General features: G+C 39.1%; 2 protein-coding genes across 32 annotated transcripts in view; both read left to right on the top strand.

The window, feature by feature from the left end:
* Positions 1-9,332, top strand: part of dgkza (diacylglycerol kinase, zeta a) — a 104,733-nt gene extending 95,401 nt beyond the window's left edge. For 29 of the 31 annotated variants that reach the window (XM_079603835.1, XM_079603836.1, XM_079603831.1 and 26 more), the window contains 4 exons: positions 382-502; positions 2,738-2,774; positions 3,036-3,135; positions 5,628-9,332. In XM_079603835.1, the coding sequence (XP_079459961.1) occupies positions 382-502; positions 2,738-2,774; positions 3,036-3,135; positions 5,628-5,744 (375 nt within the window). In that variant the 3' untranslated portion in view covers positions 5,745-9,332. The remainder of the gene's footprint in view (positions 1-381; positions 503-2,737; positions 2,775-3,035; positions 3,136-5,627) is intronic. The other 2 variants (XR_013796530.1, XM_079603846.1) reach the window with 1 other exon arrangement.
* A 3,617-nt stretch (positions 9,333-12,949) lies between these two features.
* mdka (midkine a) lies at positions 12,950-20,125 on the top strand. Its single transcript, XM_079639453.1, has 5 exons — positions 12,950-13,086; positions 17,756-17,838; positions 18,015-18,173; positions 18,338-18,499; positions 19,267-20,125. Exons 2-5 carry the CDS (start codon positions 17,757-17,759, stop codon positions 19,293-19,295), a joined length of 432 nt encoding a protein of 143 aa, XP_079495579.1. The 5' UTR covers positions 12,950-13,086; position 17,756; the 3' UTR covers positions 19,296-20,125.
* The last annotated feature ends 557 nt before the right edge of the window (positions 20,126-20,682 follow it).

Here is a 20,682-nt window from a genome sequence, read left to right as displayed (position 1 = left end):
CTCACTGGACTGTTAATAATGACAGTATTATTTTTTTTATGCCCAAACTCTCTGTGGTGTATAAAAGAGTCTTGGCAAGTTTCTCACAGATTTTGGGCTTTATCGCACCGAAAGGTACTTTGGAGCTAATACTGAGACTGTCGCTGGCACGTTTGCTATCAGCCATCAGCCAAACTTGTGCTTTTCTCCTTAAGCATAGCTGAGCCCATCACTAGATTCTGTTTGAATTACTGTGCGGAAACTTTGGAATAATTGATGAGCCTCAGTGATAAGGATACCATGTGGCTTACCATAATGATGCTTTCTCGTTGGTTTGCCATTGTTTTGAGGATGTGTTTATCTCAGTGTTGGTTTGTTTAACTGGCAGCTTTTTCTCTGCAGTTGACGGAGCTGCATAAGCTGGGGGCAGACCTGTGTGTGCAGGACCCTGTGGGCCGTACCCTACTGCACTATGCTGTGGAAGTGGGCAGCAAGGAGATTGTCAGATACATCATTGATAATGGTAAATGATCACATAATAACACATGTCTGTAACATCTCTAAAATGCTTCTGGCATAGACGGGGTATCGTTGTCGCTGCAGTTTTTATGCCTCTTGTTCATTCTTTTGAATGATCAATGTGAAATATTTGGAGTAGATCTTTGAAAGAACTTAATCTTAGATCTTTAAAGTGAAACTAGCATTGTCAGCAGTCTCTTTCAATTTAGGCTAACACATATTTAGCAGTAGTTGCAGCTGTCCCATCATCTTCTCCAAGGCATTTTCTCAGTTTCACTAAGTTGAAGTTGAATGATGGGATCAGTGTTTCAAATCTAGGGAGAAATGTTTCTCTTATATTCTCTTATAATATTTCCTATATGATATTTAGGACTGATGAGGAAGTGTTTCTAATCCTCTCTTTGCTGTAGATCACAGTGTCTACAGAACCCCTGCTCTCTCTGTGTTCATGTTTCTGTGTGCTTTCCTTTCCATCTGTATTTGGGGAGGGTTTGTCTTTCTTTAAATTGTTTAATTAATAAATAATTAGTCAATTTTGGGGTTCTATTTAGGGTCAAATAACATTGGAGTTTATTTTGTGTATTGAGTTTTTGGTGTTTTGTCAAGAGTAACTTTTAGTTTTTTTTTCAATTTCTTTAATAAAAGTTTTGGGGTTGTAGCTGTAATCAATCAAGAGTTGAGTTTCATGGACTAGTTGAAGAGCAAATGTGTTTAGAGTCTGGTTTCATTGGCGAGGATGGATTGATGGAGTTGATGCCAAAACTGAACGCATCTCTTCTGGACCTCAATGTTCAGCTGGTACAAGCCTAATTCATACCTGCCGGCATCATTGGAAGTGCTTCTGTGGACCTCTAAAATGTTTTTGGCAATTTCTAATAGTATTTTTTCTATGAGAAAAACTACCAATAAATAAATAAATAATTTCTAAATGTTTTAAAACCATTTCAAAAAAATCAAAAAAGTTTTATCCCAATTTAAAAATGTTAGTACTGATCCCCAAAATTGTTTTTGTATTATTGAATTATAGAATTGTATCCACGTTTTAAAGGGGTAATCCACTTTTATAACTTTAGTTAGTGTGTAATGTTGCTGTTTGAGCATAAACAACATCTGCAAAGTTACAATGCTCAAAGTTCAAAGCAAAGGGAAATATTTGCTTTTAAAGAAATGTTTTTTTAAGGACTACAACAAACTCTGGTAGGGACTACACGACATTCCTCCCGGGTTAGTGACATCAGCAACCCTAAAATGTACATAAACCCCTCCCCTGGGAACATGCAGTCCATGTTGAGAAGAGGAAGAGTTGTTGAATAAGAGTACATTTGTGAGTCAGCTCAAACTATAGCATCCATCTTTTCACATGCAATAGAAAGTCACTCTGTGTGCATCTCACAACAGTTCCTATACGAGCGACGTATCTCTCTCTCTCTCTCTCTCTCTCTCTCTCTCTCTCTCTCTCTCTAATAATAATTATATTATTAACACAGCAATTTAAGTAAAAAGTCTATTTAATTCCCATGAAGATCATAGTACAATATTATGTTTGTTCCCTATCATAATGCTTCTTTGTTTAAATTCTTTTAATATCTTTTTTAACAGTTAATTCCAAGTTTTGAATCTTTTCCCCAGTTTCACAGACAAGGTTTATGCTAGTCCCAGACTAAAATGTATGTTTGAGCTGAAAGCAACTTGCACTGACATATCTTAAAATGTATATTAGTGGCATTGTTTTGTCTCAAGATGCACATCACCAGTAATGTTTTTTTCTAAGGCATGTTTATAAAAACTACTTAAATGTCCAAATTAAATTAAAGCCTAATCCTGGCTTAATCTACTGTAAGCCCTGTCTGTGAAACCAGGCGCTAGACTTTCAGCGTGGTCTCAGACTTGAATCCTCACCCCAGACAAACACTATGTCAAATGGATTATCTTATATTTTAGATTCTACAAAATAGACCGTTTGTCTCTGTCCAGGCCTTTAGATCTACAGGTCTCTGAACGTAAGCGCATTCAGGTGTGTCCAAACTTCTGACTGGTATTGTTTGCTACTTTGCTTTCAATCGCTGTTATGCGCATTATCTGTGGTGTGTGTAGGGGGTTGATGTGTGAAGCAGGTCATCTCTCTCTCCCACGCAAGCTTTTTACAGCTCTTCATTAAGCAACACACCATCACCTCAGGGCGCATGCTTTAGTGCGGTTGCAAGGTTTAATTTGTCTTTTTTTCTCTTTTTTTCCACAGCTCCCACCGATATTCTGGATGTAACGGAGAGAGAAAAGTGAGGCCTGTTCTGTCATTCTGTAATGTACAGTGATGCCATTTGTTATTTTTATCTGTTGACAGGAAAAGTTAAGGCTTTTGTTTTATGATAGTATAGTCAGGCCTGGCGCACTCAAAAGCTTTTTCAGGAATTATCTTGAGATTCATATTTAACAGCCTGTTTATTTCTCCAACTTGTTTTTCTGCCTTCTTCTCTTTCTGTCTGTTCTTTTCTCTCTCGCTTTCTCTCTGTCTTTCTATCTCTTCCCTTTTTATTCAGCGGAGAGACGGTGTTGCACAAAGCGGCCTCGTTGTGTCATAGGACAATCTGTCATTACCTAGTGGAGGCGGGAGCATCTCTCATGAAGACAGACTTACAGGTGAGATAGACATGTTAGAGAAACACAGCTCATGTTTAATGCTGGATAAGTTAAAGGGTTGGTTCCCCCCAAAAGGAACATTCTGTCATCATTTACTCAGCTTTACCAGAAGTCATTCCAAGCCCATAATACTTGGTTAATCTTTGTAACATCATATAAAGCAATTGTATCTCTTCACAAGACTTAGATTAAACTGCTCGATTAAAATGGATTTGTTTCACGATGCCTTTATGACCTTTTTTGAATCTTCTAAGTTTTAGTTGGCTGAACTTTCAATGGAGGGACAGAAAGCTCTCAGGTTTCATTAAAAACATCTTAATTTGTGTTTAGAAGATTAACCAAAGTCTTGGTGGTTTGGAACAACATGAAGGTGAGTAAATGATGACATGTTTGGCTAAAACATCCCTTCAGTGTTTTTAGAGGTCTACTTACACGCACAGAATGAAGTCTCATGACCAGGGCTGCGTTTCCCAAAAGCATCGTAAGCCTAAGTTGATCGTAGAACAATTTCCACCAGTGGTCTCTATGATCAACTTAGGCTTATGATGCTTTTGGGAAACGTAGCCCATGTCTGATGCTGACAAAAACAGAAGGGGAAATAATGTAATGGCTTTGAGTATATCTTTTGACATCCTGTCAGAAGTTTGTGTTTGATATGGGAATTTAGGAAGGAATAATTTTGGTGAGCTCTGAATACAGATTCATGCCAAGCCGATTCACTGGAGACGTTTGTGGCTTTTGGATCTGTCTCATTTTGGTTGCAGCCCTCCAGCTGTTCTCCGAACGTCTCTGTTAGTCAGTGCTGACTAAGACCTCCACGTGAAACAAGGAGCCATTCTTCCCCCCCAGCAGCCCACCCTCTCCCCCGCTCACCTCCACAGAGCCAGCCAAGACACTCGAGCTCTCCCGCAGCACTTCTGATTGGTGTACCGCAAAATTACACACAGCTGTAGATACACTACACTCTAATCACTGCCTCTCTTCTTTTCAGAAGAAACATCAATTTAAAAACTACTTATTTGAAGAGATTTGTTAGGGAATGATTTTCCACAAAGCACAAAAATCTCATTTGTGGTTCGAACTCTCAGCAGGACCATCCATCGCTCTCATTTTCCCCTGTAGTTTTGTACCTTTGCACCACTGGGCCTTACTGTAAGAGTCTGCTCTAAAGCTCACAGCAGTCTAACAGACTTTTCCCAGCTCCCTTCTGATAAATGTGTGAGACGGCACTGATTGAGTCTCCTGTGTGCAGATGGACTCTAGTCTGTCTGACAGCCTTCAGTTCTATCTATGTAATTATCGGTAACTCATGTGCTGTTGCGGGAGATGAAATGTGTAAAGTCACCAGTCTGACACGGTCTGAGAACAGACCGAAATGGAGATTGTGCTCTTCAGAGGATATCCCATGATTTTCATCTGCCCTCTTCAGCGAGACTGTCCTCCTATGCTCCTGACAGACTCGAACTGAACAAGACCTGATTTAGTGGTGCCATTTTCCTGGACTGTGGTCTGTTGCATTTAACAGCTCCATCAGCACTTTTCTGCTCCGCTTTCCCTCTGTTTCCATCAAATCTTAGGATCCTGCACTCATTCAATCCAGAAAAAAATCATATCCAGGATAGAGTGACTCATCGTTCATTTCCCTGTGATGAGGCGCAATCCAACTCTCCTCCCTCACACTTTCTTTCCTCTGTTTCTCTTACGGTCTATCCATCTGTCTTTGTCTTTATATAATAAGCATCCCCATTATCCTTTCCATCATTTTTTTCCCTTCTCTCCTTTGTGACTTGTATGAGAATGAATGCATGCTGATTTTTAAAAGCACTATAAAAGTGTGATTATATTTCTGTTCGGCATGCCCTGCAGGGATCAGTATCTCAACCACAAAGCTTTTTTTTCCCCTCCTGTGTAACTCGTCTCTTTTAGTTCATCATGGCTAATATTCTCCATTGTGCTTGCTACAGGACTCTGTAGTTTTTGACAGCTTTTCCAGAACTGGCTTTGTCTGCGTGAGAAAGGCTGAAAATGGAGGGATGCAGCACCGCACTTGCGTAGTATGAAAGGGTGCTGGTGGCCGCTCGTACTGTATGCTCCCGAACAAAAGCAGCTTCATCTGTGCCACAATGAAAGCGCCTGGCGGGCAGTTTGAGTGCTCTCAGCTCTGTTAGGAACAGTCCAGGTCTTTCTCTCAGACTCTCTGCACCAGGCCTGCCTGCAATTAACAACAATTACTGTTGAGCAATGCTGGCACCAGCAACATGGAAAAACAGAGGCGTTTTCTGAGAACATGTTTACCATTGGAGGCTCAGTGTAATCTTTGATTTCCCTTCGTCATTGTTCATGAAAAATCTGTCTGAAAGGAACTATCCCTAATTAAGGCCCGGAGCAACCGTAGATATTCTGTGTATTTTGCTTCAGTTCACGAAGAGCAAGTTATGTCAACATGTTCAGCGTTTGTTGTGTTTGGACTTAACATGTGTCTTCATTTCCAGGGCGACACTCCAAAGCATCGTGCAGAGAAGGCGGAAGATGCAGAACTCGCGGCGTATCTTGAGAATCGCCAGCACTACCAAATGATCCAGCGTGAAGACCAGGAGACTGCAGTTTGACCTTTGACCTCTCACCCTTCACCTCAACCAGTGTCCTCCTTTTTGTGCCAAAACAACAGTAACCAAAAATGTATCGCTATACCCATTGCAGGCTCTCTGGACTGCACAAGGGGGGGAGGGGGGATTCATTCCCAGAGAGGGGAGACGGTCGGACACTTAACTCTCTGAAGAGGACTCTAGCTTTTATCATCATTCTCTGAATGACCTGTTGAACTTAATGTCTTTTATTTCATTTGCACTGCCAAAACATCTTAGAGTTTGTATGTATGAAACAGGATGCAGAATTCTCTCCATGTTAATGCACTCATCAAGTTAGCTTTTCTAGTTTGACAATGCTGAATGTTAGATGAATAGAATGAGGATCTCGGAGATGCCCATGGGCTGGTGAGGACAGTGCCGTGTGTGTGTGTGTCTCCAGAGTCAGTGGAGTCAGGGCTATGGTGAACAGCTTCAGTATTGCTCTGTCATGGCTGAACTTTAGTCTGGTCAATGGTCCAGAACATGAACCGGAACTCGAAACAACATTTCAACATAGCTGACTCATTTCCTAATTCCTCACAGTAGAGCCATTAAGTAATATGATGTTAATGTATAATGTAACTTTTTAGATTCCTCTGCACTGAAAGAGTTCAGGATGGTTCAAAGACAGGAATGTTTTCCTAGGGCCTTGGTTTTTAAGTATCGGAACGATTTAGATATTTTTCAGGTTTGTTTATTGGAAGGATTTTGCATTTTCATAGATTTCTGTGCAGTTTCTAATAAGAACATTTGGTACTGTAAATGTATGCGAGTAGCTTTCTGTTTGAGGCATTTTGCACTGTAGCTTCTATTGCCTTCTTTATTCTATAATATGGATTTATAATTGATGTACTAAATATAGTTTCTTTCCTACAATATTTTTAAGTAAATAGATGTTTATATAATTTGTAGCTATAAAAAATATGTGTTGTCATGTTTGTATTATAAAACTCTGTAAATTAGATTTTGGTTTATTGGAGTTTCAGCATTTTTCTTAATTCTTTGTGATAAACCAACACACTCTATAAGAGTTTGTTTGTTTTTTTTGTTTTTTTTGTGCTGATGTCTTAATACAGATTCAAGATTTTAGGATGCTAATTATTTTCCTAAAAAGATAAATATTGAAAATATTTTGGCCTTGAAACCTACGTATTTAATAATATTACTCATTTATAATGTATTTCAGTCATTTACATCACAGGATGAAACTCTTCTCTGTCCAGAAAGGTTACTACTTCATTTAATGATATGACCCACTGGTTTCAAAGTTCTTTACAATAAATGTTATTATCCATGATGTATGCATATTCACAATGTATGAAACATTGTATTGAGGTAAATACACTAGCATCTTTAATGCTCTTCATTAGCTCAGTTCTATTCTTTCTTGGGAAAGACATTGAAAAGTTTGAGTGTTTAAACAACCATCCATTCAACCCTTTTACCCTGACAGCTATTTTACAGGAGTCTTGGTGAATGACATCATATGCTATACACGCTGAACTCACTGAACTCTTACATGGGACATGTCTTATGTTAAACATGGATTAGGTCTTAATGATCGATTTGTTAAATTCGGAAAGTTTTTTTTTTTTTTTTTGCACTTTTTTTATAATGTGGAAATTTGGGTTCGTTGTCCATGATTTTGAAAAAAAAAATTTTTTTTTTTAAATTTTATAATGTTCCATCTGAAACCCCAGTGTAAAGGCTGATCATGTGATGTGTATAGGATAGGTTTTGAGGATTGGTGTTACTTCATAGCTCCTGTAATGGAAAAGCTGTTTGATGTAGTTCACTCAGACAAAGGTTAACAGATGCATTCTGGGAGAGAACAAAGCTAGCGGGCTAGCTGAAACTGTAATTGGTCTTCAAGCTAACAGTACTTTCTATTCAATCATGCCAACTTCATTCCTTTACCAAGGAATTTTGATCATTTGATTCTACTATTTGAGATAAACCGCCTACAGGAACACCTCACTCTCTCAGAGATTGGAGGGATTAAGGGACAATTTTGTGAGTTTCAATTTCTTCATAATTATAATAATCCTAAAACTAGACTTTTTCAGACTAATAAGCAGGACAGATGGCATAGATTTGCCCCAAATGTTTGAATTAATTTCTAAACATTTTTAGAGGAGCCTTTTTATCTTATGTACTGTAATAGTTGGAACAAATGTTGTCACTTAAATCTTAGCAGTTGTATTGAGCGTAACAAAATCTAACAACTTTTTTTATTTCTCATTTAAAATATGGTAGACTAGAGCCTTGCTATAATAGTCTCTCTCTCTCTCTCTCTCTCTCTCTCTCTCTCTCTCTCTCTCTCTCTCTCTCTCTCTCTCTCTCTCTCTAAAACTTGTAATTTATTTGGATCTTTAATTGACATGGAGTCCATAGAAATTTAACAGCCTTCAATTTCTTAGGTGATTTACAAATATTTGTATGTCCACAGTTCTGTACCTGATTATTAGCAATATGCATTTTGACTGGCATTGTGATGTCCTACTGCATGAACTCAGTCCACAACTATTAACTCAGTGAAGTGGATATTTGAATGGCCAGTTTTTATCTATAGACTGCATTTAGCATATCATTCTAACACCTCTAAGGGCAAGCGAGTCTATGTCCCTGCATAAGCCCACTATCACCGAGTTATTTAGTCTGGTGTTAAGATTTTAGCACCCAGACTTTAATGATATGGTTCTTTTGTTTTGTTATTGATTCGTCTACTCTTTGGCACGTTCAGAGGAGATTGCGAGTGGTTCTGGCAGCATCATAATATTACACTTCAGTCTCCTCTGCTGTGATTTTTGTCCAACCAACAGATTATGGTTATGTATATTACTTCATTATGCATAATTCATACTTGCATGTTTTCTCAAGCAGCTATTTAGGGCTGGACCTTACATGCCCTTTCTTATTGATACCAAGTTTTTAATGCATAGCTCATTTTAGCTTCTCTTATCATCAATACACTGTCAGTGACCATTAATTACATGCATCCTGTTTTACTTCCTGTAGTAGAGACACTATTGAACATTGTCAACATTATCAATAAACACCCCTTTATACTGTATACTGCATTATTACTTAAGAGATTAGATTTTTGGAGAAATTTTCTTTCTGTTATATGAAAATATCTTTACTTTTACTTTCAAAGGGCAAAGCAATGTAAAATGTATGTATTTTGAATTTCTGAATGTGTTTTGTTGCTGTGTATTTTCTTGCTCTGTTAAGCTCTTAAGCCTTTAGCTGTGGAGATGCATGAAAGCAGTAAGAAGAGGAAGAACTGTCTCTTTCCTTGATTTACAGGGGAAATGATCTGACATTGACACTAATTTGTGTCTAGTTTTAGGTTGTTATTTGTTGCAGTGCAATTTAAAGCTAGAATTTGTTAGATGTTTTGATAATGAGAAAGCAGAAAGCATAGGTTCCAGTGCAATACAATATATTGGTTTTTAAGAAATGTTTTATGAATTTTCTGTTCTGTAACAACATGTTGTCAATATTTATCTCTTCAGTGAGCTTATTTTGTTACTGTCTGGTTATTAACATAATAAAGCATACTGAATATTTCATTCTGCACAGCAAGGTCATTTGTAGCTTAAAACACAAGGATATCTTAAAAGGTTGGACCTTGAATGTTCTTTCTGTCCTTATCATTATGTGAAGAATCTTTTTAAAGTAAGAATGTTGCAGCCCGATCTCATGAAAGTGCGTATTTATACCACGAATGTTATTTATCGTGCCATTTATACGCCAAAAATAGTTTTTGCGTGCATATGATACGCACTGTATGGCGTGTAATACGCGCACGCACTCCCCACCCCTAATCCTACCCAAGGGTTTTCAGTGCGTAGCATATGTACGCAAATACATTTTGGCGTGTAAATGGCACGATAAAAAACATTCGTGGTATAGATACGCACTACTACAGAATCAGAATGAGATCTAATCCATCAATTGAACATAAAGACCTCTTCAGAGTAAACAATCCTACATACACTCTGCTGTTCATTTTGTAGGCTACTGTTCAGTGTCCACAGAATGATATGAAAAAGGTACAAAAGCTGGCACTGGGACAGTCACGGTACAAGAGTGCACATGCATGTGAGCTTTGTTTTGAGCAGCCTGTAAAGAATTTGTATTCTTCTGCATTGCACACGTCAGCTCTCCCACACCTCCACATAGATTGATGGATGTGAGGCTTCGGTGTCTGATACAGCTATATCTAATTTGAATATATTTGAATCATCCTTGGAATGTAATAGTGACATTTTCCTCAGACTCTGATACTGAGTTTCCCTTTGTCTTGGCAGGAGTGAGTTGCCAACTCAGAGATGAGAGGCAGGTAGCCTATTAATAAGAGAAATGCAATCGCTGTCTCTGGATGGCTGTGAGAGAGACATGAATTATCACTCATTGAATTATCATGTATGAATGGAGGATCCTGATGATGTGAAAAAAACATAGAAGAGAATTATCCAATGATCAACAAGTTCTTCTGGTTGAATAGTCATAGCTCAACTCTATTCAAGTGATTTCTTTGAGAGGAAAAATGGTTGATTCAATCAAAAACTGCTGCCTGGGCATAAATTGGAAAAAAGAGGCATTTGGTCACCCCTACAAAAAATGGTATTGATATAAATGTAATTTCCTGAATTTTAGTGTGTTTTTTTTTTTTTAACTTATATATAACTTTTTTTATTCTTCTTATTTATGATTCTGTTAGACTTCTGATAGAGTGTCAATATTTTGGTAACATTTTATAACAAGGTTCAATCGGTGAACGTTAGTTTAAACTAATTAATGTTATTTTTTTGTGAAAGTGCATAAATTAACTTTATTTAATGCATTATGATTGAACAAGAATTAAAAATGAATAAATGTAGGCTATATAAATTAATGTTAACCAAAAAACAAAAATGCTGTAAAAAACAAATTGTTAGTTCATGATAGCATTAACTCTGTTAAGAAAGTAAATAGAAAGAAAATATTGCCACGACGATTAATTAATTCATTTAATAGAATCTTCACTATTAGGTGAAAAGCTTTGGGGTTCTTGTGAATTGTGAACTGTTTAGAAGTTTGTGTGGTAGTCTTTCCTTACATATTTATTGGTTTTTGCAATAAGAAAAAGAGTAGCAGCGTGTGTATGTGAGAGGAAGTGTAGAGTCCATTCTTCTGGTCATGCTCTGAGTGACCCCTGCCTTTAGAATAATGATGATGTGAATGTTGGCTAAACTTCTGTTTTAAAAAGCACAGACTTCATCTTCAACTCTTTAACCTTTTCATGGACAAACTATCACATGCTGGTTCACCCCTTGCCCATTTGGCAAGCTTTCCCATGACTTCCCGTGGATCTAAAGCGACGTAGAGCGGGGAGAGGAGGAGTGTTGGGGTGTTGTTGATCATTTGTGGTGGCTGTGAACTCTCTTTTATTCAAACAGTGATTGCTCCATCTGGTCCTCTGTTGTGAGACAGAGGTTTCACTGTGGAGAGTAGGGAGGAGGTCTTGCCTTTTCAGTTTGCTACAAAATATGTAGTCTGTATAAACCTCCCAACCTCTCAACCCACTCTTTCTTTCCCTTTGTCCCTCACCCCACTTTGATTTCCTCCATCACCCCCATTTTCCCTGTGGTCTACTTAGTCATCTTGGAGTGAATGTGTAAAACGAACAGTACTTTCTCCTCAAAAGTTGATAATGTTTTAAAGCTTTTTTGTGTGTGTTAGTTTTGTTCAAATCTACAAACAGATTCCTGATTTTTTTTGTATAAAAAATAGAAATTCGAATTAGGAATGCATTTAAATTCTTACATTAGTACTTTTCCTTTTAAATATATGTGATCAAATCAGTGCAATCTTGTAATGTAATGCATGATGTATATTACAGTCTCTTTTTTTTTTAAAGCACGGCCTTCAGAAGATCTGCTCCGACTGAAATGCAGCTTACAGAAAAACTATAAAATAACTTCTCCCTTTAATTCTGTCTTCAACAAAAGTCTTATCTGATGCTCTGCGGTCACTTTTTCAGTCGTTATTATAGAGGCTGTGTGTGTGCTGCTGTAAAGATGCTTGATTGTGCGACAAGTGTGTGTTTGTTTATTGAAAGTAGGTTTTATGTGAACACGATCTATGAGAATGGTTTTATTTGTGGAGTTGGCTCAGGTCAGTGTATGTGTTCTGTTCTTGCCTGTCTCAGCCTGCAGAGATTGTTTATCTGACTGCACCATTTGTCCTATTGAGCTGCTGTTTCCTGCCCTTAGGGGTCTACAGACACACATTCACAGACTAACAACACACCCACATAAAATCACATACCAGGCAACAAAAAAAATAAGAGAATCTATAGCCTCTGAAAACATTTAAATCATTTGCAGTTAAACGTTTCAGTTGCTTGCAGTATAAATGCAAACAAATACACACACAAATGTAACAGATAATGATTCAATTAGATATTTCGTTGAAGCAGTTATTTGGAAATCAGGATATTGCTATGTTCATCAATACGCATGTATTTCACAGATTAAAAATGTGCTGTTTAATCTGAGTAAGTGACCCTTTAATGGTAAGACTCTGAAAACATTCCAGCTAAGTTTGGACTTCCTGTCCAAAGTTTTTATGCATTACAGTTTACATTACCGATGATTTTTTACATTGTGATGGTTTTCAAAATCAAGATGGTATTTGTTTGTAATCTGTATGTAGTTAAATAGGTGCTGTTCTTAGTAGCCAGGTCTCATGCACTAGACAGATATATTTGCCAAACTTGTATAGCTAGAACTGCTGTGTGTGTGTGTGTGTGTGTGTGTGTGTGTGTGTGTGTGTGTGTGTGTGTGTGTGTGTGTGTGTGTGTGTGTGTGTGTGTGTGTGTGTGTGTGTGTGTGTGTGTGTAGGTGTGTGTGTGTGTGTGTGTGTGTGTGTGTGTGTGTGTGTGTGTGTGTGTGTTTTGATCATTTGATTTTGTTTTATTTAATATCTCTCCTGGGGAACTGCCAAAGGGGTTGGGGTATTATAATAATAATTATTATCATCAGTATTATTGGTATTGGTTTAAGCTCTAATAATAATAATAATTGGAAAAAAAAAATGTTTAGGTTGACTTACAGGTCAGGCTGTGCCATGAGGTCTATTGACTAATGCTGACGTGAGCTGTGACGTCACGGTGGGGTTAATTTAAATAGGGTCCAGGAGAAAGAAACAGATTAAATTAGTCTGGGGGAAACAAAGAGACGGAGCGACGCATAAAGGCGGATGCTGGAGAAGAGTTCACACACGAAACTTCAGCAAGACCTTTCAGTGTGGAAACTTTCAACACAGAAAACAAGTGAGTTAAATCTGCTCTTTTCACAGCAACAGTTGTTATGTGACCAGTACGTGGACTTTCTATTTTATTCCGCAACTTCTTGAAAAGTTATAAAACGAAAGAAATAGTTTACATGGATGTTTCTCCCACGCTATCTACAACGATACCATATTTTAACACGAACAACGTGTTTTAGAGGATTATTTAGCAAATGTTTGATGGCTTTTAAACGTTTAAAGAATAGCGTTTAGATAGCTAAATACCCAGTATGAAATTATTTGATACTGCTCTTCATTTGGTATTAGGAGTTTTTGTTACTCATCAATAAACTAAAATAGCAGCCGTTCTGAAGTGCGCAAACAAGGCTCGGTGTGTGTCGCGCGCTGTTGCATTCATTTCTTGTATGGGAGGATTGCAGCACAGGATGAGTAGTAAATTAAGATCAGTTTAACCAAGTAGAAATGATCTATCACCATCCTACATGACCAGCCTCCTCGCGTGCGAAAGTTGTTCGTTTCTGCGTATAAAAAGGGCTTTACGGAACAAATTTTTTTTTGAGCTGCTAATAATTTTACATTTTGTTTTGGCTATAACTTTTTTTTGCGATCATGTTAATAATGAATGACTGGTATGATGCAGCAAGGTTTCTAATTTGACACAATATTGTAATTAAAAACTTTTACTGACAAATTTTTTTATTTGATAACCATAATTTGCATATAGCCTATTTATAATATAAAAGGACATTTTTGGTCATCAAGTCACCTTAGCTCACACTCAGTGTGCCCAGTTTCTGTGTGGATAGGCAGTTTATTGTGGCTAAAAAGTATTTACACAAAGCACGTTATAGTCTGCTCTAACCTAAAGTGTTTCAGATGTGTGTGTGTGTGTGTTAGGGATCATTGTGCATTTAATGCTCTTGGTTTCATTCACTCCCTCTCCTCTTGAATGAAGTGATTAAAGTGAGCATGGTCAAAGGGTACAGAGGAGAAAGGAAGAGGACCGCGCTCCATCTTTTCTTCTCTCGCTCTTTCAGAGAACCTTTCACCTGACCTGCATTCTGACCTGCCCCCTTTTCATTTCTCTCTTTAGACATTTTTCAGGGCCTTTTCATCCCAGAGTGGGACTTAGAAAGTGAAAAAAATGCAATTTTATTGAAGGGATTACACATTTAGAGGTATACCACTTTACAGCACTTCAGCAAAGTTGTAAACATTCAACCTTTTGGTCTCTGCCCTGATTTGGTGTGAGTTTATGATGGACGAAGAGAGACTATTTGGGTCAAAACACCGTTATCAGGTCAAATAAAACATATAAAGTGAGAGAAATGTGAACAATTCTCAATGATAAGCACAATAGTATATTATACTTAGTATATTTACATTACAATGGAGTATGTTTCAGAGCGATATTACAAAGACCTCTTGCCCTCCGCATAGTAGTGACATGCTTTTAAGCCTAATGTATCAGTCTCAAGCTCTGGATATATGAGTTTATATCCTCAGGGTGTGTGTATAACGGCTGGAGCAGTGTCTCAGTCACTGATTTCTCTTTAAGGAGCAGGGATGTAATTACATGTTTTTTTGTTTTGTTTTTTTAACTCTGAGCTCTCAGATTCACAGGCCTCCAGCACTATGCTGGTCACAGTTTCTGTCAGAAAGCATTTGTAACACTTACCTAATGCTTTACAGAGCTGGTCTGGTGACAGCCTGTGTGTGTGTGTGTGTGTGTGTGTGTGTGTGTGTGTGTGTGTGTGTGTGTGTGTGTGTGTGTGTGTGTGTGTGTGTGTGTGTGTGTGTGTGTGTGTGTGTGCGGGGACATCACACAGCTGCACACACCCATCAGAAAGAATAATGGGAGACTCACAGTGATTTATGACTCCTAGCCTCAGACCTGTGTTTGAGTAAATCTTGCCTCAGACCTGTGTTTGAGTAAATCTTGTGCTGAGGTGAACTTAAACAGCTGTTTTTGGTTTGAACACTGTCTCCAGTCGTGTCTCTCCTCCCCTGTGTCTGTCTGTCTGTGGTTTAGATGACTGATAAAGCCAATGCTGACTTGAACTCCCTCTGCACTGTCTCTGATGACTAACGCTCAGTACCGGCTTAGCCTTAAGGGCCTGCTTCGCTTCAGACCTAATGAAAGCACCTCCTCTTAATAGAGTCTTTACAAAAAAAACAGAGCTTGTAATAGAATTTAAGAGTTGCTGAAAGGAGAGACTCCAAATGGAAATCTGTAATTGAAAAGCAGCGCTGATAAGCGTGAAACTGTGCCATGTGTCTAACTATGAGTGAAGTGGGTCAGAGCTTTGTGTTGTTTTCTCTGCTATGGAAATGAGTTTGCAGTCCAGCTGGTTGTGCTGCGAGGGACTCGCACACTTGAACGCTGGGTGCTGGGACATGCTGAAAAGATGTGAGGGGAGGAGAGAGGACCAGAGGTGGGGAGAGAAGAGAACCCGTGTGTGTCCAGCGGTCCCGCATTCCTCCGCGCTTGTGATAATGGAAGCCCCACGGCGTATGATGAGTGAGAAAGGCCCTCAAAGAGTGTGTTTCTCTGAGAGGAATGGGGCTTTTAAAGGGTTTTCTACCCTCAGAGTGTGTGTGTGTGTGTATATGATGGGGGGACAGACTGCCTAACAATGCTGTTCTAACCCGCTGGGTGCACACACACACACACACACACACGGATCACACAAAGAAGACTGCCTGATGAGAGGTTTTGGAGAAAGGTCAGAGAAAAAAGGTGAGGAGGGGGAATTTTTGGACAGGGAGAGAGGGGGTGAAGACATTTTTGGGCCAGGAAAATGGGGGTTGGGGTGCTCGAGATTTGTGTTTTTCTGAGAGAGGTTAGTCACGCTCCGCTGAGCGGCTGACACTTAATTACTGTTTGGAGGGAGTTGCAGGATTTACTGGGTCAACAGAATATTTTATAAACGGCTTTAGAGAAGCATTTAGTGTCTGAGAGTGAGAGATGGAGAGAGAAAAAAACAGGTAGAGTGTTTTTACTGCCTCTGCTTATGGTGACCTATAAAGGCCTGGCGCCTGAGTGATGCGGGCCAGCGTTTGTGCTGGGACGGGAGTTTGAGTGGGAAGTTACGGCCCAGAGATAGTGAGAGTCCAGAATATTAAATTCAAACACAATGGGAACAAGAGTAGCCGGGAAACATGTGACCTGATGGGCCCTCCAGAGTGAAATGGCCAACGTGCGTGAGCGGACGGACTAACAGAAGCACCGACTACAGTGAATAGAGAGTGTTGCGAGCAGAACGAGAGACTTGTTTGGACCTAATAGATGCTTAATTATCCTCAAAGACAGTACAATACCGCTTTTCATCAGTCCAGCTCCTTCTGGCTGCTTTGAGGAGTCTTTTATTGCGTCTTACAGAGACTGTCTTCGCTTTCAACAGGAGATCAGCTTTTGTTACCGTTAATTGCTTTTCCTGCTAACAGAACTCTGAACCAGGGATGTCGTCTTATTGACAAAAAAGTCACTCCCACACTGACAATGGTGCTGAGTTGTTAGTAAATGTGTCTGTGGGAAGCTGGCCGATGTGTGAATGTGAGTTCTATAATCTGTGTGGGTCCATATGTGAGTGTACGTTTCTGCATGAGCTGCTGCTTCAGTCCTCTTGCCTCCATATCCACGGAGCGTTCCGGAAGAATGGCGTCCCGCGGCGATGATTCCATTCTCTTCAGACAATACGCTCCTACTATCTCACAGCACCCGGTCGAATCATTGCCATGGAGATCACAAGCAGAGGCTAAAGAGCGCACTCACGCAGCCAGAGTCACAAACACAAAACCCATATAAGCAGATCTGTGTACATGGAGCAAACCTACTTTGAGATGATCCACACAAATAAATGCCAGATTAAAAAATCTCTTTTATCAGCAAAAAAAAAATCACTTTCTCGCATGCAACTTTTTACCTGACATTCACAGTGTTAGTGGAAATAAATATTGTGAGTGCTGTGGGGTCCATGTTTTTCCAGTTTTCCAGTCTCAACGCTGACATGTTGAGAAGCAAAAGAGTGCCTGTTTTTTATACAAACATTTATTAATTTAGATCATGTGTTCACCGCTGAGGACTGACACAGATGTGTGAACTGTGAGTTTCTGGAAAAGAAGGATATGTTCAAACAATAGCCGATTCTCTTCCTCTTGAGTCTGAATGGATGTTAGTCAGGGCTGGATGTTGATGTTTAATGATTCACACAGCAACAAGCCAGTACAGTGGCGGTGCCTTCGGTGCCAAGAACGTCATTATCATAATTCCAAGAAAATCACTCTGTATTCTCCCATTTCACTAGCTCTTACATCATACTCCTGTGTGATGTGTTTGTGGCTGTCTGGAGAAATGTAAGCGCTGTTGTTACATTATAATCTGGTGGCAGTGATGGCAGAGAATCATAGTCTTCAGCACTATGACTTTTTGTGTTTGTGACATTTTAATACCAGTCTGTTGAATTCCGTCAGTGAAGCTCCAATTAATCATTCTGAATGATCATCCTTATCAGCTTCATCTATTCATCTCTAATTGGGAATTTGAAATATTAAAAGGGCAAAGTAACGTCTCAGCATAGATGGCTCGATTACTGTCCTGCCCTTTGATAACAGTACTTATGACAGAAATTGTTCATTTCCTGAAAACTGTACTTTTGCTCTGCAGCAGCTGATTATTCTGTGTTTTTCAGAATGCGTGGCCTGTTTTCCACCCTCATCGTGGTGCTGGTGGCCTTAATGATCGTGACTACAGAGGCTGGGAAAAACAAGAAAGGTATGAAGATACCATCTCTTCCCTTTCTCCTTTCTTCCATTAGTTCAGCTCTCATGCAGAATTACACCCTGTGATCTGTCACTTTGAACCTTAGACCATATTTTGTGTTACTCAGCTGAATGGAAGGTCATTGTAATCACATGAAGTAACTGTGGTGCCTATGTGTCATGTGATAGAGAAGAATAAGGGCGGTGCGGACTGTGCGGAGTGGCGCTATGGCACCTGCGTGGCCAATAACGGGGACTGTGGACCAGGCATGAGGGAGGGCACATGCAACGAGCAGACCAAAAAAGTCAAATGCCGAGTTCCCTGCAACTGGAAGAAAGATTTTGGAGGTCAGTGAAACTGTGGTAAATCAGCTGAAATTTGCCTACCTTCATTTCTCTCATGTTTAGCCATCACTTTTATTTTATATTCAGTGTTTTTCATGCTGCTGTGTATTTCTGTTTGTTCTGTGCATTTCATATTATCTTACTTTATTGGTACTCATTTCATGCAGCTGATTGCAAGTATAAGTTTGGGAACTGGGGCGAGTGTGACTCTACCACGAGCACAAAGAGCCGCACCGGCACTCTGCAAAAGGCTCTCTTCAACGTCGACTGTCAGCAAACCATCTCTGTGTCCAAACCCTGCGCCACCAAGGTCAAAAACAAACCCAAAGGTACATCCTCAACACCAAACCCAAAACTGACAGCCAATGAGCATGTTCCTGATTTTGCCCAGTTAGTCAACATATTTTGTTGATCCTGGAGCAACATTCCTGTCTGAAAATGTAATCCTAACCATCCCCCTAAACATAACCCACCCATAAGTTGTTCCTAAAATCAGAGGGTAATTAGGTGAATAACACCTAACCCTTGTTGTTAGCCAAAACTTGACATACTCTGTAAACTTGTCCCTCAAATCGGATTGGTTTATTTGAATGTTGTTCCAGGATCAACAAAGATGTTGATCCAGGAACATGTTGCACTTGGTGAAATCAGGTTCTGCGTTCAAGGATGAATTTTTTATGTTTAAATAAAATGTTAATGTTAAAAAAAGAGCTTCCTCAAACACACACGACTCAACAGGTGTTATATTGCAACCAGTAGTTTGGTTTGGTTTGGATGAATGGAGTCAGGAAGGCATGTAATCTGCTCTGGTTGTGTAATCTTGGCCTGTTGGCTGTGGTGGGTGTCTGAGTGGGATTCTGAAATCAATAATGAACTTCTGCTCATACATAAGAGGCAGATGTCTAAGTCAGTCCGTTTAAAGCATGGGTTTGTGGTTAATGTGCTTATCTGAATGTGGTTTCAAGCAATAATACTGTAGCATTATTTTTATAAGAGCATATGCATTTCCTAACCAGCATGAGACGGGGAGGCGTCGTCAAAGGTTCAGTTTTCTGCTGGATCTGAATAATGAGATTTTGTGTCAATCTCTCCACAGGAAAGAAAAACAAGGGGAAAGGGAACTAAAGGGAGCAAGAGATCCAGAGGAGCAGTAAACATCACATGATCATCCGTCATCCAAACACGGCCTTTATATCTCTACTCGGTGTTCTTCATCTTGAGCGGGACTCGCTCTACAGCCACAAACATATAGCTTTAGAAGACTATGACAGAGTAACATCTGAGTATTTGACACCTTACATGACTCTTTCATGTGCGAGGGGGAGGGGAGAATAAAATGTCGTTGTTTAGCGTGTGGTTCCCTGTAGTTGACCCATTCCTCTGATGTTTCCCTCCAGCACATTCCTCTCTCTCTCCCCCTCTCTCTCTCTCTCCCATCTATCAGCTGTGTAAACCTCAGGCCTCTCATTTGCTAAAGGACAACAATCAGTAGAATCAAACACATCTATTTTATTACTATTTTACTTACAAATTTGGTTTTGTAAAATTTTGTAATTTACAGGATTATATTACTAGTGGGATATATAAGTAGTGTTTGGATGTCACCCTTCTCTCTTTTGTATCATAGAATATAGAACTGAGGAGTGTTGTTTGAAATAAAGGATTTTTTTTTCTTTTTCTATAAAATGTGTAGTTTGTAAAAGTGAAAATACCCCAATACTGTTACTTTTTCCTTTTGACTTGACTTACTAACAGATTGAAGGGTGACAGAGGGTTTTCAAGATTTAGACTGCATAGAGAGGAGACATCCCCTCTTGTGCAAATCTATTTTATAAGCATTTTAAGAAAGACAGTGAAGTTTTGTTACAGAGCTTTGTGTGTTATATGTTGTGTTAACTAAAGGTACCATTAGTGATGACAGTTCGTTATTAAAGAAACCTGAGCCCTCCAAATTTTATGCAAACCCATATGTGTGTTTATGAACATGTAAAGAACAAGCCTTCTCCTCTCCTCCTGGTCAGTGCGCTTGAGATCTTTATTAAGCTTTCTGCAATATAAAAAGAACCATACACTCTTATGTACACTGGCTCTTTAAGGGCAGTGGTAGATAAGTCCATACTTACAATGTGTTCATTCCATCAGCTTTACTGGGGTAATGATCATTGACTTTGCCCTTCAGCTGGTACACTTATACAAGGGATTTCTACATCAATCCTTATACAATTTACATTTGAACATTTGAAGTGAAAATTTAAAAGACCAGAGGAAAGAGAGCATTTTGGGCAAAGTCATTTTTCTGTATTGGTCATCTAACAGATGTTAATGATAGACTTGCTATTTTCAGATTTGCAGAAGGACAATATTCAGATTGTATGATTTAATTTCTTTAGTGCAGTTAATGGTTCAGAACTCTCTGAGAGAACTCTATTCCAGTGTGACACTTTCTTAGTTTGCATCAGAGTTGGGGAGACTTTTTATAATGTCTTTGACTGACTAAGATTTGTAGTGAACA

The sequence above is a fragment of the Phoxinus phoxinus genome (assembly GCF_949152265.1).
Source record: "Phoxinus phoxinus genome assembly, chromosome: 2".
NCBI lineage: Eukaryota > Metazoa > Chordata > Actinopteri > Cypriniformes > Leuciscidae > Phoxinus > Phoxinus phoxinus.
Note: the sequence above shows the minus strand (reverse complement) of the source record. Positions and strands in the feature narration are given on the sequence as shown.

What these genes read in the sequence shown, in the direction of transcription:
- mdka (XM_079639453.1), top strand. Translation starts at nt 17,757, where the DNA reads ATGCGTGGCCTGTTTTCCACCCTCATCGTGGTGCTGGTGGCCTTAATG. An exon ending in CTGGAAGAAAGATTTTGGAG is followed by an intron (nt 18,174 to 18,337) that starts GTCAGTGAAACT and finishes CATTTCATGCAG; the next exon opens with CTGATTGCAAGTATAAGTTT. An exon ending in GGTCAAAAACAAACCCAAAG is followed by an intron (nt 18,500 to 19,266) that starts GTACATCCTCAA and finishes ATCTCTCCACAG; the next exon opens with GAAAGAAAAACAAGGGGAAA.